Source organism: Scatophagus argus, chromosome 12 (assembly GCF_020382885.2).
Source record: "Scatophagus argus isolate fScaArg1 chromosome 12, fScaArg1.pri, whole genome shotgun sequence".
Taxonomy (NCBI): Eukaryota; Metazoa; Chordata; class Actinopteri; family Scatophagidae; genus Scatophagus; species Scatophagus argus.
Genome location: NC_058504.1, coordinates 5,952,274 through 5,976,562, shown reverse-complemented (window position 1 = coordinate 5,976,562; position 24,289 = coordinate 5,952,274). Strand labels below are relative to the sequence as shown.

The window sequence follows — 24,289 nt, the reverse complement described above, 5'->3', positions numbered from 1 at the left end:
CCTGGAAAATAACATAATTCTTCGTATGTGCTGTTTTGCCTGATCAACAGTCCGAAGCCTCACAGTATTCCAAAGGACACAGCAAACTTTAAGAAACAGTGAAAGAAACGCTTTTGCTGGAGAAGTTACTTGTTGCTACTTGTTACTTGTTACTTTAATCAGTTATCTAAATGGTTGCAGATTTATCTCACCATTCACGACTCCATAAAGATTTCTTTGGAGGAACATTTTATCTTTGTTAAATTTCCAAATTTTGAAAACAGTTGGATTGAGGTTTCTTGTGAACTACCTATCAAAGAACACAAAGAAAACCCACAAATTTCACCTTTCCACAGTTTATTTCCTTTTAAAATAATTCATACAAATGCATACAGTCACAAACATATCTTTGTCAGGTTGTCAGTTTTGACCAAAAATAATGATATTTACTGTAGAATATAGAATATGTATACTGTGTATTGCTACGCCTACTACTTCACCATAAAGGGGACCAAGGTAGGCAACAGTGGACTGTGTGTTACTACCAGGGATGGAATTTCATGGAGCACCTCGATGATTGAAGAGTCAGTCTGTTGTTTCTACTGGTGGCACCCATCAGTTTGAGTGAGGAATGCTTTCAACTTCGAAGCATTAGCTTAGGAAGTATTGGAGTTTCTTCTCCATGTAACATCAGGCATCTGGTGAGGAAAGATTGAATGTGAAATTCAGAATATTCCACCATTCCTTTCAGGATTTTGGGGGCTCCAGTCTGAAGACGATATTAAAATGTCACCTCAGTACCTTCTGCACTGGACCCCCCCCCCCTTCAGATTCTAGTCAGTGAGAACTCAACACTAGCCTGTGCTGAAACATACTCGCCAGTGGCCAGTGAAATTTCCATCCCTGATTGCTACTCTTACTACCTCACCATGAAGAAGACCAGGCAGGCGACAGTGAACTGTTTTTACTACTCAGCTGCTGGTAGAAGGGGATCCAAAAAGCACCGTCACTTAGCTGGCCTGCTAACATCAACAACACGTGAGCTGGAATGAGTGATAAATTTTCCAGATAGAAAAAGAGTCTCAGATATTTCACTGCTGATGTAACAAGATCAGCATTTTCTGTACGCTGTGAGAATGTAACCAGTAAAACCATATGTTACTGGCTCAGCTTGAATTTGAAGACCAGTTTCGAGCATTTTTACATAGTGTTTAGTTGTGTATCGAGATGGCAGTCTCTGTAATGATGCCTTGTGGAGAGAAGAAATCACAACCCCTCCTCCCAGTGCTGCTTATTTAGACACAGATACAACCAAGTCACATTGACACAGGCAGGCAGAACACCATATGTACACATAGACACAGAGGCCACAGGGGGTGGCTAAATGGTAATCTCAGGAAGGACCCATCATGAAATGTTAAAGGGATGCTAGACTGGAGAAATCAATACATTCTGTCATGCTATCATGAAACATCTTTATTGTGCATATATGATGTCTCTCACGTTCTTAAACCATAGTTTTTTGCTATCACAAACCGGTCATTCCTCTTTTAGCAGGTGTATGAAATACTAACTGACAAGCCAGTAAGTGTTAAGTCTTAAAAGATTGATTTGGGAACAGATGAAAAGTCAGAAAATTTGGTTTGACCTAATTTCAAGTCACCATTAGCTCTCCTAACTGGATGTCACATCTGCACAAGTGAGTCCAAACAGGAACCAAAATGGTTTGGGCAGAACACAGAGGAGTTATATAAATGATAAATAGAGTATGTTGGTGCAGTTTTTCACAAGTTAGCTGGCTTAATTGACAGATCCATAGCTAGAAGGGCACCTTACTAAAACACTGATGTAGCAGCATGAAGCAACACACCAATTCACCAGTTTTGTGCATCATTTGTAAACATAAGCGTGCTGAACTCTTCATGCTCCGTATATGAATGAAAGTAGTGGATCATTAGACCTGAAGAAAGACAAAGATAAGAACTTTTTACATTTCTCAAACCGTAAAGCTGCTAGAAACTCTCAGTGCATTGCCTCATTCACAGCCTGCTTTGTCCGTCAAAGTAATTAACCCAGAGGGCTCTCTTTTGTCAAATTGTGAAGAGGGATGAAGTCGTCCCAGCCAAGCATACCATTATGCCACCTCGCTACAGCCTTTCCTCCCACAACCCCCTCAATTTGGGTCAAACATTTACACGAGTCCCAAGAGCAAAGTCGCATGCCCCTTAAACACAACAAACAAAAGCAAACATTAGATCAACTTTAGCTCTCCTTAAAGTTCTTTTTCTAATGCAGTGGGACACAAAAAAGGCAAGCAGGTAGAAAAACAAAAGCACTAAGTGGCATAAAAAGGAATTTTTAAAACTAAAAATGTAAAAAATATTATACCAACTGCGGAAACTTAATTTCCTGAGATGGTGTGCAAAAAGCTGCCTTTTTTGGGGGGTCTTGTTAGTCTGGGGACACAAAAAAACAAAAACAAATGAACAAAAAAAAACGGATATTGTATTTTCAAACCGGTTTGGGTACATAGAGAGATCACACAACCTTTGTTTTTTCTTAAGACTGGAATACAAATATCAGTATCTTCTTGCCGCATGTCTAAAAACTGTACATAGACAGGTTACATTCATTTCATAACCTACTACTTTTGTTTGTACATCAAACTAAGGAAAGGACACAGAAAAAGAGAGAAAGACATGAAACAGGCCCCTCTACCTTTGGACACACTACAGTCTAAGACAGCAGAATTTGATTCATTTTTTTTCTTCCCAAATCCAAAAAGTTCTTATTATAATCATAATTGTTATTATTATTATATTCTTGTTATTGTTGTTACTTCTGGCAGAACTTTTAAACTGGCCTATAGTGTCATTGCTATGTTAAGATAAAACTGTGGATCTTCCTCAGGACTTCAGGTTGGAGCAGAGGACAATTCTCTTGCTCTTTGATTAGAGCCGTCCACTCCTCCATCATCCTCTTTACTGTCATCAGCCTCTTCCTCTTTGGGGGCGTGAGCTGGCTGCTAAAGGTTGCCAGAGAGCTGTGAATCGATTCTTATTGGGACCTCAACCTGTAAATCTGACAAAGTGCGAACCTGTCTGATAACAACTTTGTCACAAGAGAACTTATCGCCATGATCCCATTTGCTATGCCAAACTCCTCCAGACAACACAGGCCAGTGTGTGTGTGGGTGTGTGTGAGTGTGTGTGTTTATGTGTGCATGTGTTTGTGTGCGTGGCTACAGTTGGTCATTTGGATGCTGCTCTCTGTCGCCCTCTGGTGGCTTGACTGTATTTTGTCCTGGGGACGGGGCATGAGGAGGGTGTGTGACAGCAGGTGGGAGGGTGTGTGTGATGGGCACAGCGCTGGGCACAATGCCTTCAACGGGAGGCGGGAGGCCTCCAGCTGGCAAGCTCACGACTCCTGGAGGATACCTGCAGGGAGAGAGAGAGAGAGAGAGAGAGAGAGCGGGATGCAACAAAGAGAAAGAAAAGAGATAAGGATTTTAATGGAAACAGCAGAGGAGACACACAAACTTTATTCAAGCTCTAAGAATGCTCATCTCCACACTTCCCACAATGAGGCTCAACAGATGTTTTCCATTACGTTAGTAAACCTCCACACCCTTAAAACTTAAAGCTCCCTGTTTGGATCACATTGTCTCTGTTTAGAAAGTTACAGTCTCCAAGTCAGCCTCAAGACAGCCTGATGATGTTATTTCCTCAGATTTTGGGCAGCTCTCACCTCAGCCACAGAGGACTTTATACAGCTTTTATATAGACGTGTTGGATTCTTTTAGTGGTTTTCATGATGTTTTGTATTGTGCCCTGTAACATTTTGTGTAATTTTGGTGGAAAGAGAAGCATGAGATGGGATTGGAGTGGTACACCAAACTTCATCCCCAGCATCAGCAAAATACGCGACCTTAGTACCACAATAATGATTCTTATTACGATCGATTAATCCATCATCTATTTTCTCATTCAAGAAATTAATCGTTTGAACTGTTAAATCCCAGAAAATTGTGGGAAAAAAATGATCGCAGCACAAAGCAACATTTTCAGATTGCTTACTAACACCTAACCCATAACCCACAGCTTTTCTATAGATTATCATTAACTAACTAATCACTGTCATTAATTAGTTATTATCAGTAAATGTGTGGCATTTCAGCTTGGAAATGACAATCAGTTATCAAAATAATCACACATTATCTTAAATCAGCTAATCGCTTCAGCTGTTCTGACATTTATGTGCAGTTTTATTGTTTGAGCTCAGTGAAGTGTGACTTTTTGACAGCTAGACCAGCAATGGATTAATACTGCCAAGTCTGGTCCATCAAAAAATGCGTTGATCAGCCCTCACACTGTCCCTGAAGACATCCTGACTGACTGACCGATGAAACAACAAATAGGCTTTGTCGTCACTGGGTTATTGGTGGATGCTAGTCGTGTATATCCCAGCCCAGTTTGTTGTAGCAACGCGATTTCTGCAGCTGCTTGCTGCTAACAACATTAAGCTGATGAATGCATTACAGAAACATCAAACAGAAACACTGTCTGCCCCATAGTATAATTATAGCCTGATGCAGAGCCTACAGCAGTAACACACTCTACATATCAGTGATCACATTCATCAGAAATCTGCCATCCATCAATCACTTTTCAGTTCCTACTGACCAGTGCAAGTCTCTTTACCCTGATGTTAGATATTACCTATAAGCCCCGTTGAGCTCAGGGTGGACAGTAGCTGGGTCAACTCCTGTCCAGTGGTTGTTCTGGGTGAGAAACTCCTTATTCACACAGTTCTTCAGACTGTCTGGGATACGACCTGAAAAACACAGGAAGTGAGCAAAACCACCTCACTGACCCGTTATCTAGAAGCCAAGCAGGACAACGGCGAAATGGCCGAGCCACAGGAGAAACCGCAGGACAGGAAAAAGGGAAGGAGATGTGGAAGAGCAGGTTGGAAAGAAAGAAAGAGGCAGACTTCGAAAGACCTCTAAGTCTCTTTGTGCGAAAATATCTCTTTATCGACTCATATTTATATTTTCAGCAGATGTTGATGTTACGCATCAGTGCATCTGCGTCTCTGCGATACTGTGTGTGGACGCTACCTGTGACAGCCCTTCGGATCTCCCTGGCTGCCTCCTCTCTCATCTCCAGCGATGCCTGTTCGCTGTACCAGGCGGCATGTGGGGTGCAGATCAGATTGGGAGCATCCTTCAGAGGGCCCTGACTGAAACTGACACATGTACACGCAGTGTGCCATCAGCTACAGCCATGTCAAAGGATTTTGGTTGTTTCTTGACTCATTTGAGTAGGTTATGTTTTTCAACTGAGTTATTAATCATGATATAAAATGAAAGCAAATAGTAAAACCAAAAGTCCCAAACCCAGAGAGATATAATTAAAAATGATACAAATTGTTGCATAAATTAATGGTTGATGATTGATTATCGGTCAGCTGTTAATTTAATTTATAATCTGAGTCATGTTAAAGTAAAAACATTATCTGTAACTATTCAGTCATCTGTAATTCACATTTTCTTGACCTGCAAAAGAAACATGAAATCACGTTTAATGACAGTATTTAATGTGGGGGGGGGGTTAGTTAAGTCTGTTACCTGAAAGGCTCTGTCTCGTGAACATCCAGAGCAGCTCCACGTATCCTCCCCTCCTTCAGGGCCTGAGCCAGGGCCTTCTCATCCACCAGACCCCCCCTGGCCGTGTTTACCAGGAACGCCCCCTGACGCATCTTTAACACACATATACGCTCTTGCAGTCTATGACTTACTTTGATATGATAAGGTCAAAATTTACATGTGATTCAAATTTTAATTTGGTCCGACGTTTGTGAGACTTCAACTGCCCAATGAAGCCTCATATAATAGTATGTGTTACATTTTATTGATCCCCAAAGAGAAATTTGCTTTTCACTTGCCCTACCCAGCAAGGTCAGTAATACTTAAGAGTGCAGCTTGTGTCTTGGAAGGAAAACCGGTTTTAGGCTGAACTGTAGAGATGAATGACGGTGTGTGCATCAGTCATCATGTGCATGTAGTGGAGAACACCACTCATTTGTGTGGGCCTCCCTTGATACCTGCTTCTTTTCATATCCATGACCACAGAATGTAGTAATTGATGTAGGCAGGAGCAAATCGTGCAAACGTGTGTATACGTGCTCAAGTGTGCACGTGTGTGTGCTGCTGTCACCTCTACCTGTTTGATGGTGAAGTCATTGATCAGGTGGTGGTTGTGTTCGTTGAGGCTGCAGTGCAGAGAGACACAGTCGGAGTGGAAGAGCAGGTCCTGAGGACGAATACAGAAACGGGAGTCAAAGCTAAATCAAAATCTCTTTTTATACAGCTGCTCATTACTGCAGGAGCTGAGATTAAAGCCATACTCTCACTGCTTTCCAGCCAAATCCTCTTTCAGATAGTCTGTAAGCCAAATCCATCACTAACTGGTAAAGTGTCCTTTTTTTTTGTTTTGTTTTTCATTTATTACTGACATTATCACAGTTACTGTTCATGAGCACAAGAGGGCATCACTCCTTACAGAGGGTGCAGCAGTAAAATGGTAAATGCACATTTGTCATGGTGGATGGTGGAGAAGGGAGCATTTTGTCAGCACAGAGAAAAGGAGAAAATGGATTTGGCTTCCCCAGTATAAAGAAGATTTAGTGTGAATTGGTTTTAATCCCACGCCTTGTTCTTATTGGCTAAAATCTTTAACATGTGTCTTGTGGAAACGGTGATAGGTTCACTGCAGTGATTTGCACTCAACAACTATATGAAAACTGAAATAGCACTTGGTGTTGGACAGTGTTGGTTCTGCTCTGTTTAATGCCATTTGATGTTTTCTTTGATATTGAGATTCCTTATGGAATACTGCAAATGCAAGCACAAATAACATTGCTGGTATGAATGTTTATGATAACGAGGATCTCTAATTAATATTTGATATGCAGTGAAATTAAATGTGTTAGAGGCGTAATTATACCATCTGGCTTCAGTTTACCACCTCACCATCTGCAGTGCCAATTTCCTCTGTCACCTTGTTGTAAGCTTGGGTCAAACTTTCCATGCAGTTATGTTTGTCTTTATAGATCGCAATTTTTCGTGGAAAGTGGCATACGCCTCCTTGAGGCCCTGTGTGGACGCGTATTCTTGTAGTTGTGGGGACAAAAATCTGTTTACACAGTCAGTGTGAGGACCCGTCTTGCTTATGGGGACAAAATGCAAGTCCCCACAACGTAAATCATTAAATATCAGGGTGAAGACTTGCTTTAAGGTTAAGTTAAGGTGAGGGTTAGGATTAGGCAAGTCATGTTTATTGTTATGGTTAGGTGGTGGTTAAGCCTCCAGGAAATGACTGTAAGTCTATGTAATGTCCCCAAAAGTGATGGAAACACCACTGCCTGTGTGTGTGTGTGTGTGCACTACCTGTAGTGTGGTGACCCTTTGTAGTCCCAGGGATCTCTCTACACCATCAGCCAAATAAGGGTCATAGAAGATCACATTGAAGCCAAAGGCCTTGGCTCGCAGGGCGACAGCCTGGCCCACTCGACCTAGAAACACATGAATACACACAGGCATGCAGATGCATTAACACACTCACAGGAGAATTCAGACAAATTGCATACACATCAATAGGCATTCAAATGAAACATTAAAAAAACCCAACTGTTTGCATTTTTGTGCGCATATTATTTCCTTTTTTGACTTGTGTTTTGTACAAATTACATAATTGTCTGGTTACACACATCTGCTCATTATTACTGAAAAAGCTTCCAGACTGTACAGTGAAGAGATTTGCATTTTGCTTCGGGTTAATCCGCTTATATTTTTATTGGCAGTAACTCCGTAGGAAGCCAATTTAGCTGAGGCAAGGACTAAACTTCCCAACATGAAAATGGAAAAACCAAGAAAAATCCTTTGATTAAAAACTTCAGCTTATTCCTCAGCAGCAACTTAAATCAACAATGCAAGCAAAATGAAAGCCTTTTTAGCCCTGCCTGTGGATGCCAATGTTTGTCTGTTGGTCAGTCATCCCACTGTTTTGGTCCAGGCTGAAATATCTGACAACTATTGAGTGGATTTCCATGAAATCTGGTCCCCAGAAGGTACTTCTCAATGAGTCCTACTGTGACGCCACCAGCTGGCTGACACTCAAGTCTCTCTGGGTGAATTTAATAAATTTGGTGATGCTTTGACTTTTGATGCAGCATCTCAGTTACTACTTTGTTACAACCAGACACAGCCTCAGCTCTACATTTTGTTCAGCGCTAATTAGTAAATGTTAGCATGCTAACGGGCTAACTAATACACTGTAGGCATTACACCTGCTGAATATCAGCATGTTAGTGTCGTCATTGTCAGTACGTTAGTGTGTCGATGTGGCTGTTTAGCTCAATGCACTTACTTTGCCTTACAGAGCTGCTATCAAGGCTGCAGTCTGTTTGTCTGGTTTGTACAACAACAGCATGTTGAAGGTCTCATTGTGGAGGCATGACAATGATATGTGTGTTATTACTCACCAAGCCCTATAAGTCCCAGCGTCTCTCCTCTGATCCTCGCAGCTCCTGACGCCACTTCTCGAATCTGCTCCACGCTCTGGACCCGCGTGCCCTCACGGAGAGCCTGGTGTGGACAAAAATTACTTATTCCATACAAATATCACACAGAGTTACAGTGTAACACAAGCCAGGCATACTTCATTATGTCTGCACTTAATAACCAAAGTCCAAATCCTGTGATCAAGTTAAATAATGATTTTTACTTATAACTGATTTGAGAAACAAATCATTTTACTGTACCTTCTACAACTTACATCAACGCCTTTCAAGTACAGCGACATTCTGAAGAAAATGAAATGTTTTAATTTTGCTGATTTGTCAGTAGACAATTACCAGTAACTGTCGAAACTAAAATTATAACTGTATGTGCACCTCTAACCAATACATTTAGGATTAGTTAATTTTAGACAAATTTATCTCAGGCCCTTTTAACGGCCACACAAGCATACAAACCTGGTGCAGCCAGGTGGTACGTCGGTACAAAGTGAGAATGTGACAGAGCGTCGAGTCCGCCGTCTCCTCCACTGAGGCTGCTGGCATATTACATACAGCTATGCCTGTTGGACCAGGGAGCAGATAAGGATTAGTTTTAACTTTCTGGGCCATTTGAGGAGAGAGATGAAGTTTGGTGAAAGCTGTTTTGATGGAAAAGTGCAGGCTGAAGGCGTGGTGTCAGCAGTTTCCTCTGCAAACACTATTTTAAAGTGACAGAGCCTCTTAATGGAAGAAGATAGGGAGTGTTGCTAAGGCTCTGACTGTTGTAGGACAGAAATTAGTTTTAACAAAAAAAAAAAAAAAAATGTGAATATTCCAGTACCTACTGGCAGCAGAAGAAAAAGGTTTTGGAGACTGGAGCAGTGGTGGTGAACTGCTGGTATATATAAGAATTTTGGGGTATTTGTATTTTCCATTTTATGATACCTCTACACTACATTTTGGAAGTCAATATTGTACTTTTTACTTTCACTAAATGCATTTAACAACATTAGTTACTAGATAACTAGATAACTATGCACCAGATAAAGATTTTAAGGACCTCTAGGTAAGATTTTGAATGCAGAACTTTGACTTACTGAGTATTTTTACTCTGTGGTCTTGCTACTTTTACTAAAATAAAAGATTTGAACATTTCCTCCCGCACTACCATTGAGTAATGAGTAAATACAGCAGGCAACAAAGCTTCCTATTCTTTTCATATAGCATGTGGTTTATTCTTGGCTTTGTAAAGCCAGCTGACTCAAAGGGTGTTTTCACACTTGGTCCCTTTCTGCCATCTTGTTCCAGTTGACTGTTACCCATAATCCAAAGCAGTGAAGGTCTGAGAGCTACAGAGGAACTTTGGTGTGAACAGAGAGAGAACTGGTCCTTCTTTCAAGTTAACTCACTGTGTGAAAGCAAAAAGAACTGAGTCCCGTTTCTGTTGGTTCACTTTTTGGTCCACTTTAAAGTGTAAAGTGTTTAAAGTGCACAGTTCATTTCAAAAGGACTATATGTGAAAACGCCCAGAGAAAGTCCAGCTGTGTGAACTTGCTTCGTGCTATACCCCTGTGCCTGAAACTACTTTTGCAGTTTACTTTTCCCGAAGTAAGTTTTTTGGCCAATAAAAAAAATTTTTGCTTTTCTCATTTTGAGATCAGTGTTTTTGTGCATAGTCTTTACTCGATAAAGACATTTGTGTTATGTTCTTAACACATTATGGGTATGAAGTATATTCATTGTAATAGCTAAGCAGAGCAGTGCAGGACTTCGCCAACGCAGACTTTCACTTCCTGTGTGTGGCTGCACGTGCGTGTTTGTGTGCGTGCTCTCACCCAGTTCCCCAGCAGATTTAATGTCAATGTTGTCATAGCCACTGCCAATGCGGACGATGATACGCAGAGCTTTAAACTTTTCCAGGTCTTCTCTCATCAAAGTGATGGTGTGGTACATCAGAGCTCCTACAGCTTCATTCAACACCTGAAAACACACACAGACAATCAGCAATCTGAGTTCTGTGAGTTCTCAGTTAAGTTTGTTTTTATTTTTTTTTCTATCTCTCTCGATATATGGTGGGGCCATGTAGGCAGTTTCTAAGAGAGCCGCCTTCTTGTGGGCGTTGGACAGAAATTAACCTCACAACTTCTCATCTGCCCTGAATTGGTCTGTACTTGTATTATGTGTGCCAAAAGTGTGGGGTTTGTTGCACACCACAGACAGCTGGGACAGTCCGGGACTTTAAAAGTGCCAAAGATTGCTAGACTGACTGACTGATTGACACATGTGAAGAGTTAGATATCTATTTTCACATTTCATTTCTTCAGAATGGAAACATCCAAGCCCTCATTCATGCAAGGAACAAAACAAAGAAAAAAAGGAAAGCCAGGTGTTCAGCTACTTGTGTTGTAACTTATACATCCATGATGCATCTGCTTTTATTCTACTAATGCATAAATCACAGGTTAGAACTGGACTAAATTAGAACTTAGACACAGCTGGTCCAACAGACTACAGGACTTATTTGTTCCAAAGTGCAGAAAAATGGAACTGGGCCTGATATGCTGTTTATGTCATTCTCATGTCTTGTTTGTTTGGCATCCCTGTCTGCATGCTATGATTGCTTTTCCTGAATGTGACCATGGAACCTTTGCTTTTAATAGCACAGAAATTTATATAAGGTGTCTCTGCATTTAACAAAACTCAACAGGAATCTTATTCTCATTGGCTCCCACTCAGGATGACAGCTTATAGTCTTAATAAAAAAAAAAAGAAAAAAAGAAATGAATGTGGCTCAAAAGCAGATGACTTGACCACCATATAGAATGGGAACATGGCTACACGTGGAAACCAGCTCGGTTGCCTTTTTAACTGGTTCGCTTGTGATCTTCTTCTGTCATTGCCAGCCCTCCTCTTCTTGTACATGAGAGAAGATGAAATTGACATGCGGTTCAATTACAATAAAGAAGCTCTTTTAATTACACAATGAGGTGGCTGCTGACTGGATAGCCAGAGAGAGAGAGAGAGAGAGAGAGAGATAGATAGTGAGTGAGGGAGAGCCATCTGTTTCTCCCACGCTGTGGCCTACAGAGCGCGCTCTCAGAGAGAGTGTGCCTGGCAGACGCCCAGAACGAGACCTAACCCTGCCAGACATACAAACCCATTTACAATCCATAGAGGCTGTGGCAAGATCTGACCCACATTTTAAGTTTGCTCTCTGCGCTCCCGTTTTTCTTTAATTTATTCTACTTCTCTCGTTCAATTTGTTCATGCTTTGCACACCCGCAGTGCTAATATTGTTTTAATGTGGAAGGCTTTGAGTGGACTGGCAAAAAACAGGAAAAATGAATGTTATGAATCCTTATGTCAAATGTCTTGAATCCATCTCTTTTTCCAACAAATCCAAGCTCCTGTAAAACCTGTTAGATGCATTTCACACAGAGATATGATTGAAATGCAGATTCTTTGTAACCTTTTCTAACAGCAGGTCATCAGAGAAACTACATCTTTGTGACTTGGCTTCAAAATCTCACCCTTGTTCGTGTCAGCCTTGGATTTTAAAGTTTAAGTTTCGGCAGGTAGTGACAGTTCTGCTGTTGCCTGTTTCATGGAAGCTACTCTGAAGTTAAAACACACTCTTCCTGTTGCAGAGGATGTTTTGCAGCACCTGTACACTTATCTAATCTATAATATCATCTGTCCATTCCAGAAAGTACAAAAGCTTTGTTGAACTGCTTCCTGCATCCATTATCTTAGTTTATATGAATAATTTCTTTCATATCGTAGTCAATTTATACACCGAGAAGAAAGTATTCACATGGCAGGATATGATCTTACTTGCAGCGTGTATGTGTGTGTGTTCATGATCTACTGAAGTGTGTTACCTTCTCGTGGATCTCCTGTGTGGACTGAGCGTCACAGAAGGCCACGGTCGCTACGTCCTTCAGGATGGGCATCTCCACAGTGCAGTCACGCCCGTCCAGCAGTGCCACCAGGGGGCGCGGGTGCATAGGCCCGTTCATAATGGGTGGCCTGATGCCTACACACACACATAGAAAAGAAAACAAAGAAACGGTGTCAGACAGTCAGTATAAAAGTGACAATGAAGAAAACAGAGCAGCATGGACAGAAAATAGCTTTCATTGTCAGATGCAGTGTAGTGTCTTATCGGAATAATTTGTCATTGTTGTGATGAAACACCTACACAGCTGCAGCCTCCCACTGAGAAATTAGAAAACTTGCTCTGGAAAAATGGCATCATTCTACCCCGCTGTGTGTTATTAGACCTACAGATGTGCTTTAGTCTGCTTGTTAGTCATTTCTTCACTTTTTGATATCTAAAACTGAAGATACGCTGTTGCTCTTGGCCACAGATGAGGTGCATCCCATAATGTTTCTGCTCTGTACTGGTCCAGTTGCTGTGACAACCACAACAGTGTGTCAGAGCAGGCTGTCCGCTATAGAATTAATTCATGTTGCAAGAGATCGTGTTTCACAGCCGTTTGCTTTCAACACCAAAACCTTATTATAAAGAGAGAAACATTTTGATGTTTAGTAGATCAAAAAAAATGTCACTCAAAAGTAAGTTCATATAAACTAGTAAGATCTGTGTCATTAGACCGCCAGCACCTGAAACCTCACAGAGATCTGTCAGTAGCTGAGTAAGAGTGAGTATTCCTCTTCAGCCTTATAAGGATGTTTTATTAAATCATCTCCTCGGGTTAAACATTATCCTGAGAGTAAGGCCCAGTCTAACTGAGCATTTAACAAGGCACATACAGCTCACCAGTGGGCCTTTGTTCAGCAAGAGCAATGATTCATAGGAGTTTCATTTATTTTCCTTAACTATGTCCTTCCACTACACTCTGCCTAGATTTGTGTCTCCTTTCAGGTAACTGAAGAGTGACTCATTACAGATCACTGACATACGTACTGACTGGGAACCAAGGCATGTGAGAGACAGACAGATTGAGAGGAAAGTTTGACATGCTAATTTTTTGACAGGCCTCTAAAATACTGGAGATGAAATGAGTGGAGAGTTATGCCTGTTTGTGCTGATGTCGACTCTACCCATCACTCAATCCTGACATGTTTTTGTCTGAAATGCGCAGGCTGACATCTCATATAACCCAACACCTCGGTCATTTCGCTCAAAGTATTCCAACTAAAACTTTATTGCAACTTAGACCTCCAGATGGATACGCAGTTGGCACTGCTGCAGTTTGAGACCATTTTCCAGTTGCTTCGGGTGACATCTTGAGAAAGCAACAGAATCATTAAACCAGCTATGTCCAAATCAGCATTCTGCAGTCTCTGCAATACTTTTAATGTCAGGGATCGCTGAGAATTTGACTTGTGGACAGAAGTTTGGCCACTCCAAACCCACAAATTAGCTTGGAAACTCTGGGCAGGGAAACTTGAGTGACACCCTTTCCTCGGCAGCTCTCATTAAGTGGCTTATGAGTGAAATGAATTAAAGGAAAAATCATACACTCATACTACCAGTATGTATCATATCATCACCCCAGTTGTGTTTTTCACTCAACAAAAATCTAAATGTCCATCCATCTGACAGGTGTGGCATATGCTGATCAAACAGCATGATTATTGCACAGGTGTGGACTGGTCACAACACAAAGCTACATGAAAATGTGCGCAACTCGAGGGAGAGTGGGCTTTGAGTTTCAAGGGAGTTTTCAATCTGCATGCTGGCAGCATGTTTATTAAACCTGTTTGAAATAGCAGCATTTTTGCAGCTGATAAAGATCGTTGTTATTCCGAATTGCAGATTTGCTTCATGAATCGCTTATCTTTATTTAGTCAATTTATATATTTAAAAAAAAAAACGTTTGCAGATCGGGATATGATCTTGTGGTGGTGTCTTTTTTTTTTTTTTTTTTTTTTTTATGTTTGCTTTGTCTGCAGGATCGTGTTGTGCTGGTCACCTCCCAGGGGTGAATAAGTAATACTGCATGAATAATATGATTATGAAGCAAGGAAGCACTGAGAAAAACATTCAAGAAGCGGCCCTGATCACATGTAGATGAATGACCTTCCTCTTTCCCGTGTGAAATGCTGTAATAGTAAGTAAATCCAAAAAAATGTGCAAAGATTTTGCTCACTGTTGCAAATGTGGTGATATCAAACAGACTCTGAGAAAGAGTGAGTCAGTGTGCATGCATGGGGAAGTAATGTACAGTGCTTACATGCGTGTCTGGTTCATGCTGCAGTGTTCTGTTGTGTTCTGGGTTGTGTTATCCATATATATCTTTTTGCACTGCACAGAGTACAGACAGAGATGTGTTACTGTAGCCACTGAATATGTTTGTGTATGCATGACATGTACAATTGAGAATTCTACACTGACATTTAGTATTTGTGGTTGGACGTTGTTTACTTACACAGATTGTCCCACAAGCAGAAATCTACAGGCTTAATCCTGTCTTTTGAGACTTATCTGAAAATACACTATACCACCTGACCATTACACCAACAGGGCCTTTAATGACGCTGAATTGCATTGCATTGGGAATCTTTGTCCATTCATGCAGTAGGGCATTTGTGAGGTCAGACACTGATGTTGGACCAAAAGGCCTGGCTCACAGTCTCTGTTCGTGTTCATCCCCAAGGTGTTGGGATTGAGGTCAGGGCTCTGTGTGGGCCAGTCAAGTTCTTCTACACCAAACTCATCCCACCATGTCTTTATGGAGCTTTGCTTTGTGCACTGGGGCACAGTCGTGCTGGAATAGAAAAGGACCTTCAACAAACTGTTGCCACAAAGTTGGAAGCATAGCATTGTCCAAAATGTCTTGGTGTGCTGAAGCATTAAGATTTCCCTTCACTGGAAGTCAGGGGCTGAGCACAACCCCTGAGAAACAGCCCCGTCCCAATACTTTTGTATATATAGTGTACTTACTGTAAGTGCCTGTGTTATATAGCTCTTACAGGTTATAGTGTGAGCTAAATGGCTTAAAATCCCAGTTCCTGCCCCGGTTCTGCTCATGAAATGTTGTGGTACTGTCAATTTGTCTTAAATGAACCTTAACCTGTGAAGATAAAAGCAGCTCCTGCGTGCTTTTGAACTAAATTGAGGGATGAGTAAATCATATTTCTTGCAGCACTTAGATGCTGCAGAGAAGCAAAGTCAGCTGATAACAAAATCCATCGCTCTGTTTCTAAATTGTCTTCTTGTCTGCATCGTCATATTACAGAAAGAAATCTGATCTGATGAAGCAGCGCAGTAAGGCCAGTAAGATGAAACTCAAATCCTGCTCACAATGCCTTGTGTGAGCTGGTAAAACATTAGCTTTCCATAATAGAATTTGCCTGGAGGCCATTGCACTTACACATCAATACAAAATCAATGGTGCGTAGCTGAGAAATTGGTATTCAGCGACAGCAAAAAGTACTCTCAGGCGTCAGCGCAGCCTTCGTTGTAGCCCAGATGTAATCATAAGTAGGCGCACTTGCCTGTAGGTGCAGCACTCAACGGTATTCCTGCCTACAGACTCATCTTTCATAAGATTTCATGTGAGCAGAAAGCCTCGGGAACAAAGTGTGATTCAGCCATGGTGCGTGTAATTAAATAGGCGTGATGTGCACAAAATAATGAAATCTGGTCAGGCTTGTACGTTGCACAGCATAATGCCGTTTCTGGAAAGTAGCAGAGATTCCAGACATTTCCCGGGCTCACACTTGGTCAGGCTGAGGGAGGAAATAGCTTTCATTCCAGCACCAAGCATGACCTTGGAAGGACCAGCACTGCTGACTGTTGTGTAGTACTACATGATAAAACACCCGTTCATCCTCTCGCTGTCTCTCTCTCTCTCTCACACACACACACACACACACAAACACACACACAAGCATTGATGTAACACTAAATCTGAATCCACTCTCTCTCGTTGAAATCAGACAAACTCAAAGAGCCATTATCCCCTCTTTTATTTAATTCATTTTCTCGCTTTCTAGTCACATTACACACTCATTAAATTCTTCATTATATTAAATAATTGCTTAGACTTTTCTCTCACTTGCTAAATTCTAAAACCTCATCCATCTCTTCCATCTGCATCCCCCCTCTCATTATATGCAGTACTCTCGTGAACTTTCTCTCTCTACCCCCCATAGCCCCAGGGTTTGATGGCGGCTGGGAGCCTGTTTCACAGTACAAACAGGCCTCTTGACAGCCAGCGGTGGCCACAGCTCCAGCTCTGCTCTCTTACAGTTCATCAGGGTTTCTCAAATCAAAAATGAGAAAACAGAGAACATGTTGTTTGTAATAATTGTCGACTAAAGCCAATCATCTTCATAATAACGGTTCTGCTTTTTCAATATACGCTTAATGGCCTGAGACACTAAATTACATCCCCCTGCCGATATGAAAATTGCCTGGCTTGGAAAATTTGTAATCAGACAAAAATGATGCTGAAGGCGTTTGAGTGACATTTAGAGATGGGAAAAGCATCTGCCAATGACTGCTGGGACTGAAACACGGGAGCCAGTGGGAAAGCCTTGCAGCCTGCCTGTATCCAGCTGTCATTGACCAGCTCACAAGAACAGCTGGATTTGTATCCCAGAGGAAGGAGACAACGTTTTCAGACTGTCAGTCAACAGAGATGATGTCAAAGATCAGCGATTTTCATGTCTTTTAAATGTGTAGGTCATTGGGAAGTGTGCCAGCCCCGCCAGAGAGCGGTCTGCCAAAACAAGCTGCAAATCCTGATGCTAAAGGGCCACAACGCACCACTCTCATGTCAAGGGGTTTCATTTCCAGAGCTTCTGTGGGTCACCGCATTTGATAACATCACCGTCTGAGTTGAGGAATTTCTGGTGGGCGTTTTTTTACTTCCGAGGACTAAGACAACCTTCATCATTGATGACTAATCAATGATGAAAACTGAGCTTAAGCGATAAATCAATCATTAGATTGTTATTACTAAATGATTTTGATAACTGTATATAATCATTTAAGCCAGTTATCCAGTAACAATGGCAACCGTTCGCTAATTCCAGCTTTTAAAACATGAGGATTTAACACTTATTTTTTTATATTTTATGAGACAAATAATTGTTAGCAGCAGCTCTACATAAATCTTATGTGGACGTTGTATGGAATATAACAGTCATGAACATCTCTAACTTTCACAGCCAGAACATCAGGCCTATCAGATAAATTAGGATTAAAGTGCGAGTCCATTCTCAGTCTATTCTGAACTGTGGTTAACAAAACGTTTTCAGTTGCTGCCAAACACACTCGTACAACTACCTGCTTTTAAGTGTTCTCTTGGTTTTTCCATTTATGAACTAAGGTCAGACTTCCTGAATCTTTTCGGTCTCTTTTCGACTGAACTGAAAGTGAACCCCGACAAGATGACACATTCAGATTTCGCCTGCAGTGTTTGTATTTTTTGCTGCAAGAGAGAGAGAGAGAGAGAGAGAGAGAGAGAGAGAGAGAGAGAGAGAGGGAACAGAGGAAAGCGTTGCTGTCGGCACCTGTGATCAGTCAGCCGCCTGCGACTGTAGCAACAAACCATCGAGCCACAGCACGGATGATTTATGATGTTACTGGCTCCTGTGGCATGCAGCAACATGGCGTGTTTAAAAAGCCCCTATATCCTCCTCTTTCACCCCCTCGGTGCTGATCTCGCCTTCCCTTCATCTGTTGTTGCCTCACTTTCAGATCTCCATCTCTCATTTCAGTCTTGACTCTCCAGACTTTCCTTATCTCCCTTTCCATTTCCTTTTTTCTCGTGTCCTGTCCCTCTTACAAAGAACGAGGAAAGCCACACTCTGTATCACAGCCGTATGTATCCCTGAATATCCAGGTACAAAGTGTTCGGGTTCGACGTGACTTTCCTGCAGTCTGTTATTTTTTTCCTTTGGGTTTTTGTCTGTCGCTGTCTTGCCACACTTCAGTTCCCAGGGAAAAAAAAGGAGAATGCAGACATGGTCCTCACCGCCTCCTCCCTCGTCTGTATGCTCTAACACACAGAGACACACACACGCTCTCAGGCATACAGGTGCATGCTCAGCACACAGTACATGCAGGTTGACATAACTGACATGCAGTGATATATGGCACACACACACACACACACTCAGACACACAAGTGCCTGCACATTGAAATAGTCAGCTTACAGGTTTTTTCTCTCTCTCTCTTTCTCACACACACACCCACACACACATACACATATATACAAGGTCTTGATTTGCATGAACTGTTTCAGCAAGCCAGTTCAGGTTTGTCCACTTCATGTTTCCATTACTAAGACACAGCAAGAAGATACAGCAACATTTGGCAGTAGTTTGATAGCCGACCAGAGTTCAACCCAACACACACACACACACACACACACACCTGCACTGCATCATTGTACAACACTGCAGTCTGGTTATAGAGCCTTTCCATGCCACTGCAAAACACATATGTTCAGTTGAACAGCGGATTTTCGTTGTGAAGAAATTGCTTTTCTATCTATAGAACCAATAGAAAACAGCTCAGCTTCACCACTCTACACATCCAGTGTGTTGGGTGTCACCTGTAAATGCTGCTGATTTGTGAGCTGTTGTTAACCACAAAAAAAAAAAAAAAAGTTAAGAGGTACTGCTTATACTGGCAATACTTGCACCACGGGAAATGCTACATGTAAATAGTGGGTGTAACCGGGTTGTCGTATGGCCAGCAGTGTATTATATTGGTACTGTGAATATGCAGAGGAAAGTTATCATTCTGAAGGTCGCTGGGGTTCAGTCTGGACACTCTGGATAGTAATGGATTATTAAGCCTATGATGGATTCATTGTATTACACACTAAGGGGTTCCCAGACTGACATCTAAGGGCCCAGAGGGGTTTCCTCAGTGAAATAATAAAAAAAGGTTCCATTTCCAATATTAATTCCACTTACTAGAGCTGATTTATTACTCACCATGACTGTTTATTACATGTATGAATAGTGTCTATTTGAGGGTATTCAGTGTGTCTGGTTGAGGTTTATTTTAAACTCACTTATCTATGTTTGATCCCAGTAGATCCATAGTGTGTTTGTTATAAGGTGCTGATATGAAACAACAGGTCAGCCACAGTGACTGGCTGTTTGTCAGTTTTTAAAATGACTGATAAAGTATTGCTGTAAAAGCCTTTCAGTGCAGACAATGGATAAAAAATAGTGTGTGTGAGATGACATCATTGGCGAACTGTCCCAGCTCGCTGTCTCTGAGTGCCTGCTGCAGAGATAGCAGCTGAGTGGGTTGTTTCAGCTGCAGGTTTGACTCTAAATAGACTCACTCGACTCTACTGATTTATAAATTAACAACAATAGTGCATGTTTCTCAGTCATTGGTGCTTCTAAGTTGAATTATAGCCTACCTGCTAATTGTTGTTTTGGGATGTTACACTGTTGGCCTGTTATTTTTTTTTCTTTGCATGATGGCACTGCTATTTAGCCACCTGTCTAGACTGTCAGGCTTTTCTCTTACATTTTCCCTTGTGAATCATGTTTCTCAATAAAATGCACAAGTTGTTTCAAAGTAGTTACTGGCAAGTGTCTTATTGGCAAACAACTGTTGCTTATGCCATAAAATGCTCAACAGGTACATCCTGTACTGCTTCACCTTTTGGCTCATATCTTTTCTTGTGCACATTAAGTATAATATAATAAGCCTTTCAGTGTTATTTTCTCTTTTTTTAGGGCACACAGGCTCTCACTAACCTGCTGAGTGCTGAGCGCTTTGTAAGCATAGTCAGTTATACCTGCTGAGTCTAATACATTTTATACTAGTCAGGTTTATGGCACCCTGCTCAAATCGAGTGCTCGTCAGTGATGGTAGTGCAGTTCAAATTAAAGGGGAATGTCTCTATGCAATATAAAAATTCAGTTTTTACCATATCTTTCATGTGTAGAGTTGGTAGATACAGATACAGATACAGATACAACTGGAGTCTCTTCCCAAAATGGATCTGCAGTGTTTTGGATATGTCAAATTTAAGACAACAATGAATACATTGTCTGTTCATCTGTAACTGTGCCGTTATAGCTTTTATTTAGTCTGCATCATGAAGGTGTGTTTCATGACTTACTACTTGCTAACGGTTCTCTTAACTTCTCTTAGCTGGCAACATGTCACAGCACAAGCAGTCAGCTTGATTTTGTCCTTTGACGTAATAAAGCGTCTGTATGCAACCTCCGGGTGGGAAACTGCCTGGAGCCATAAGCACCTTTTAATCAGCTCACAAAGTCATTCAATAATTCAAATACACCAGTAAAATTACCCAAACAAGTCTTCAACTGAACAATCCGATTACACTTTCTTACATGGTCTTTTGTCTGGCGAATCTGATTTTTGTAAGGGATTTGGGGGTGCCTGATGAATTCGGGCTTTTATAATCAGATTAGCCATGACTCATCACTCATGGATCAGAGGACCCCTGTGATCCAAAACACGAATCAACATTTCCGTCATTCACCAGGAATAATAAACTGGTTTTAAAGTAGCCCTTAAAGGTTCAATGATCTTTCAAAAAAGATCCAGTGACCACGTCAGACCTGAGTTTGTGCGTGACCATCTTAATGGGGAAATCCTCCCTTAGCCGTTATTCCTACTTAATATTGCAGTGACCTTGGACTCTCGAGCTGTTGGGGCATAGTTAGGACGGATATGGAGATCTCTCCCCAAGCAAGGCGGGAGGGAGGGAAAAAGATCAGAGCTGAAACTTTAATCTTTGATGTCATCAAAAGACACTGCCCGCAGCCTGTTGATGACATCACAGATTACAATCTGTACAGTCCTCTGGTGTCTTCTGAGAGAAGCAGCCTCTCAAATACACAGCCAGGTGACCACAGATACAGCGACTCAGTTTCAGAGTGGATGATTATTTATCCTCTCGCCCTCATCCTCCTACTCCACACCCAGCACCTTCTCCCTCCCTCCTCATTCCTTAGCAGCCCTACCTTGATCCTGTTTTCGAGAATAGTCTTTTCCAGCCCCCATCATCAGATGCATCTGTCACCTGTGTGTGTGAAACCGGCTGCGTGCATGCATGTGTGCACTTGAATGTGTGTGGCAGTTGAGCTCCCTGAATGTGTGCGTGCATGCATGCATGCACGCAATTTGTGTGTGTGTGTGTGTGTGTGAGAGAGAGAGAGAGAGAAGGCAGCCGTTGTCCATGAAAGAAGCATAATGAAATATGTGTCATGTCCTTGCTAGCCCTCGAAGGAGAGAGAGATCTATTTCTGTCGCCACAAATGGAGGTGTTCAGGCAGCATTCAATAGCAGAGATTTGCCTCTACACACACACACACACACACACACACACACACACACACACGCACAGAGGCACGCACACACACATACACAGACACTGGCAGCTAGAGAGAAAAGGCTAACCATTCTTGTGTGGCTAAGTGAGAGGCTGTGCGATTAAAAAAAAGATAATAGAGAGAGAGAGAGAGAGAGAGAGCATTAAGAAGAGACAGAGGAGGAGGAGACGGAAAAAGGGAGAGGAAGAGACAGAAGGGGGAGGGGAGGAGGAAGGCAGAATAATGTACACTGTAGTTCCTAAATATTGACACACACGCAGAGACACACGCACACACGCACATTTCCCACATAAAAGCAGAGTGCTACTTGTTTACCTAGAGGCATGCCTTTGTTGAGGAGATGTGAGCTTCCCATGGTGTGTTCCCCAGCCGGCCAGCACACAACAGAAACCTACAGTCTTCACACAGCAGACATGAACAGGAATCCAGTCAGCATATGGCGGCTGTGGCCAGCTACCTCGCTTCCCTTAGTCCTTCTCCCAGCCCCTTAGTGACAAGCATACACATGTGCTCCCCCTCTTCTCTCTCTCTCTCTCTCTCTCTCTCTCCTCTCCCTTCCGTCCCCTTGGCTCACCCGCTCTCTCTCTCTCTCTCTCTCTCTGTCTTACCCCTCCCTCTTTGTCGTCTCTAGCTGCCTCCCTCCCTTCGCTCCCTTTCTCACTTTCTATTCCAGAAAGACTTTTCTGTCTGTTAAGAAAAATAATAATAATGATAACGATAATAATAAAACAAACATGCGCTCACACACACACACACACACACCCCGAATGCAAACACTGCTGCGTTTATGGGAGTGGGAGGGCAAGAAAGTGTAAAAGAGATGATAGGGGGGGTGAAGAGAGAGAGAGAGAAAGCACAGTGTGTGTGTGTGTGTGTGAGAGAGAGAGAGAGAGAGAGAGAGAGAGCAGGAATGGGGAGGAGCTAAGGCTGGCAAAAATTCATCTTTTGTTTCCTGAAAGACGACAGGGAGGGAAAAAAAGAAGAGTAATGCACTTACAATAGCAAGACAGGAAAAACGTGTTCTTTCTGATATCAGGAAAACTATTACTAAGATCTTAAAACTTGAGATAAGCAAGACCAAGTTTCTGTGTATGTTTTTAATAAACAATGACAAACCCTGCAAAAGTCTGCGCCAGCCAAACTTAATCGCTAGCTTTGTCCTTGTTTTATTTACTTGATACTGACTTGTTACTAATATTAAATAATACATTGTGCTTGGCCATAAATAATCCAGAATTTCTATGCTGCATGCTGGATTTGTACCACATGTTTATACAAATACTGAAGTCTGCCTCTGATCATATTCTGGTTTGACATTTAAAATGACAACTTTTTGTGTTGTTTTGAGACTTGTTACTGTGGGGCTCATGTGAACCCTGCAAAACTTGCAGTATTATACTGATTATTTGTCGCTGATATGTCTTACCTTGTAAATGTGTCAGCTTCTGAGGGGTCAAAATACATTTGAAATAGATTTGAGGGATTAAATATTTACAGCCTTGATTTTGAAATAGTGAGTAGGGACAGTAATCATTTTCTTATCCTTTCTGACATACAGCTGAAAACAGTGCAAAAACTCTACATATTTATACTTTATTTCTCATATGAATATATGATATCAACGCACTGCTGATATATGATACATGTGGAACTTTAACACTGTAGCTTAGTATTACCTAATAATTCTACTTCTGATGATCACTGCACTTTGGTCTGGTTAAAGCCTCCATACCTGCTCGGGCTCTTATTATTCCTGCAGTGGTCATGGCTACAGTTACTCTCAGTTACATCTGGCCACTTGATTACCACAGTGATATAAGCCGCCTCAGTGAACCCCTAAACACCGGGGCCTAACCTAATTGAAGAGCAGTGATGGTTACATCACATCCTCACTATTGGGAAATGTCACAGACAGCCAGTGGGCAAGTTGTTCAAATCTGAAAGAGGCACCGGGGCATGGAAACAGTTGGTTTCAGCACAGTTGGTAGGCTGACTCATGACCTCCGTCATCACCCTCACCATTCTCATCAGCCACTCCTGCCATGATCTGTAGGTTTCATTATAAACACAGTGATCAAACAGACTTAGATTAAAAATTTGTTCTCATCTTGAAAAGAAATTTAGCAACATGCTCCTCCCTGTGTTTTGCCTTATTCTGACCATGGAATTCTGCCTCCTTTTAAATTAAAGAGTAGATAACTCTTTGGTAAAATAATACAACTGGAATTTTACAGCCTCCTCTCCAGCTGTTTGGTTTGCCACAGCCTCTTACCTCACTTGCAGTGGTATTGAGTGTTTGACAGGAAGTAGGCCTCATCAAAAGTCAGGGTTCATGTAGTCTATAAGGCTCAAAGTGAAATTGCATTTTGTGTGCTTTGTGACTGCTGCCTGCTATACTGCTGCAGGCGAATACCACCAACACCACGAGTCACT

General features: G+C 41.8%; 1 protein-coding gene across 1 annotated transcript; it reads right to left on the bottom strand.

Annotated features, from left to right (window-relative positions):
• Positions 1 to 319: 319 nt before the first annotated feature.
• Positions 320 to 22,430, bottom strand: LOC124067919 (C-terminal binding protein 1). The gene is made up of 11 exons (XM_046405710.1): positions 22,172 to 22,430; positions 12,420 to 12,574; positions 10,374 to 10,518; positions 9,016 to 9,119; positions 8,524 to 8,626; positions 7,430 to 7,554; positions 6,204 to 6,293; positions 5,609 to 5,739; positions 5,099 to 5,226; positions 4,698 to 4,812; positions 320 to 3,416 (listed from the first exon to the last, which is right to left on the bottom strand). The coding sequence occupies exons 1-11, from the start codon at positions 22,209 to 22,211 to the stop codon at positions 3,221 to 3,223; spliced, it is 1,332 nt and encodes a 443-aa protein (XP_046261666.1). The 5' UTR covers positions 22,212 to 22,430; the 3' UTR covers positions 320 to 3,220.
• Positions 22,431 to 24,289: the final 1,859 nt, after the last annotated feature.

Coding starts and splice junctions, on each gene's coding strand:
- LOC124067919 (XM_046405710.1), bottom strand. CDS start 22,211: ATGGGAAGCTCACATCTCCTCAACAAAGGCATGCCTCTAG. Junction 7,555..8,523: donor GCTGGGACTTATAGGGCTTG/GTGAGTAATAAC, acceptor ATGTGTTTCTAG/GTCGAGTGGGCCAGGCTGTC. Junction 5,227..5,608: donor CACGAGACAGAGCCTTTCAG/GTAACAGACTTA, acceptor TACATGTGTCAG/TTTCAGTCAGGGCCCTCTGA.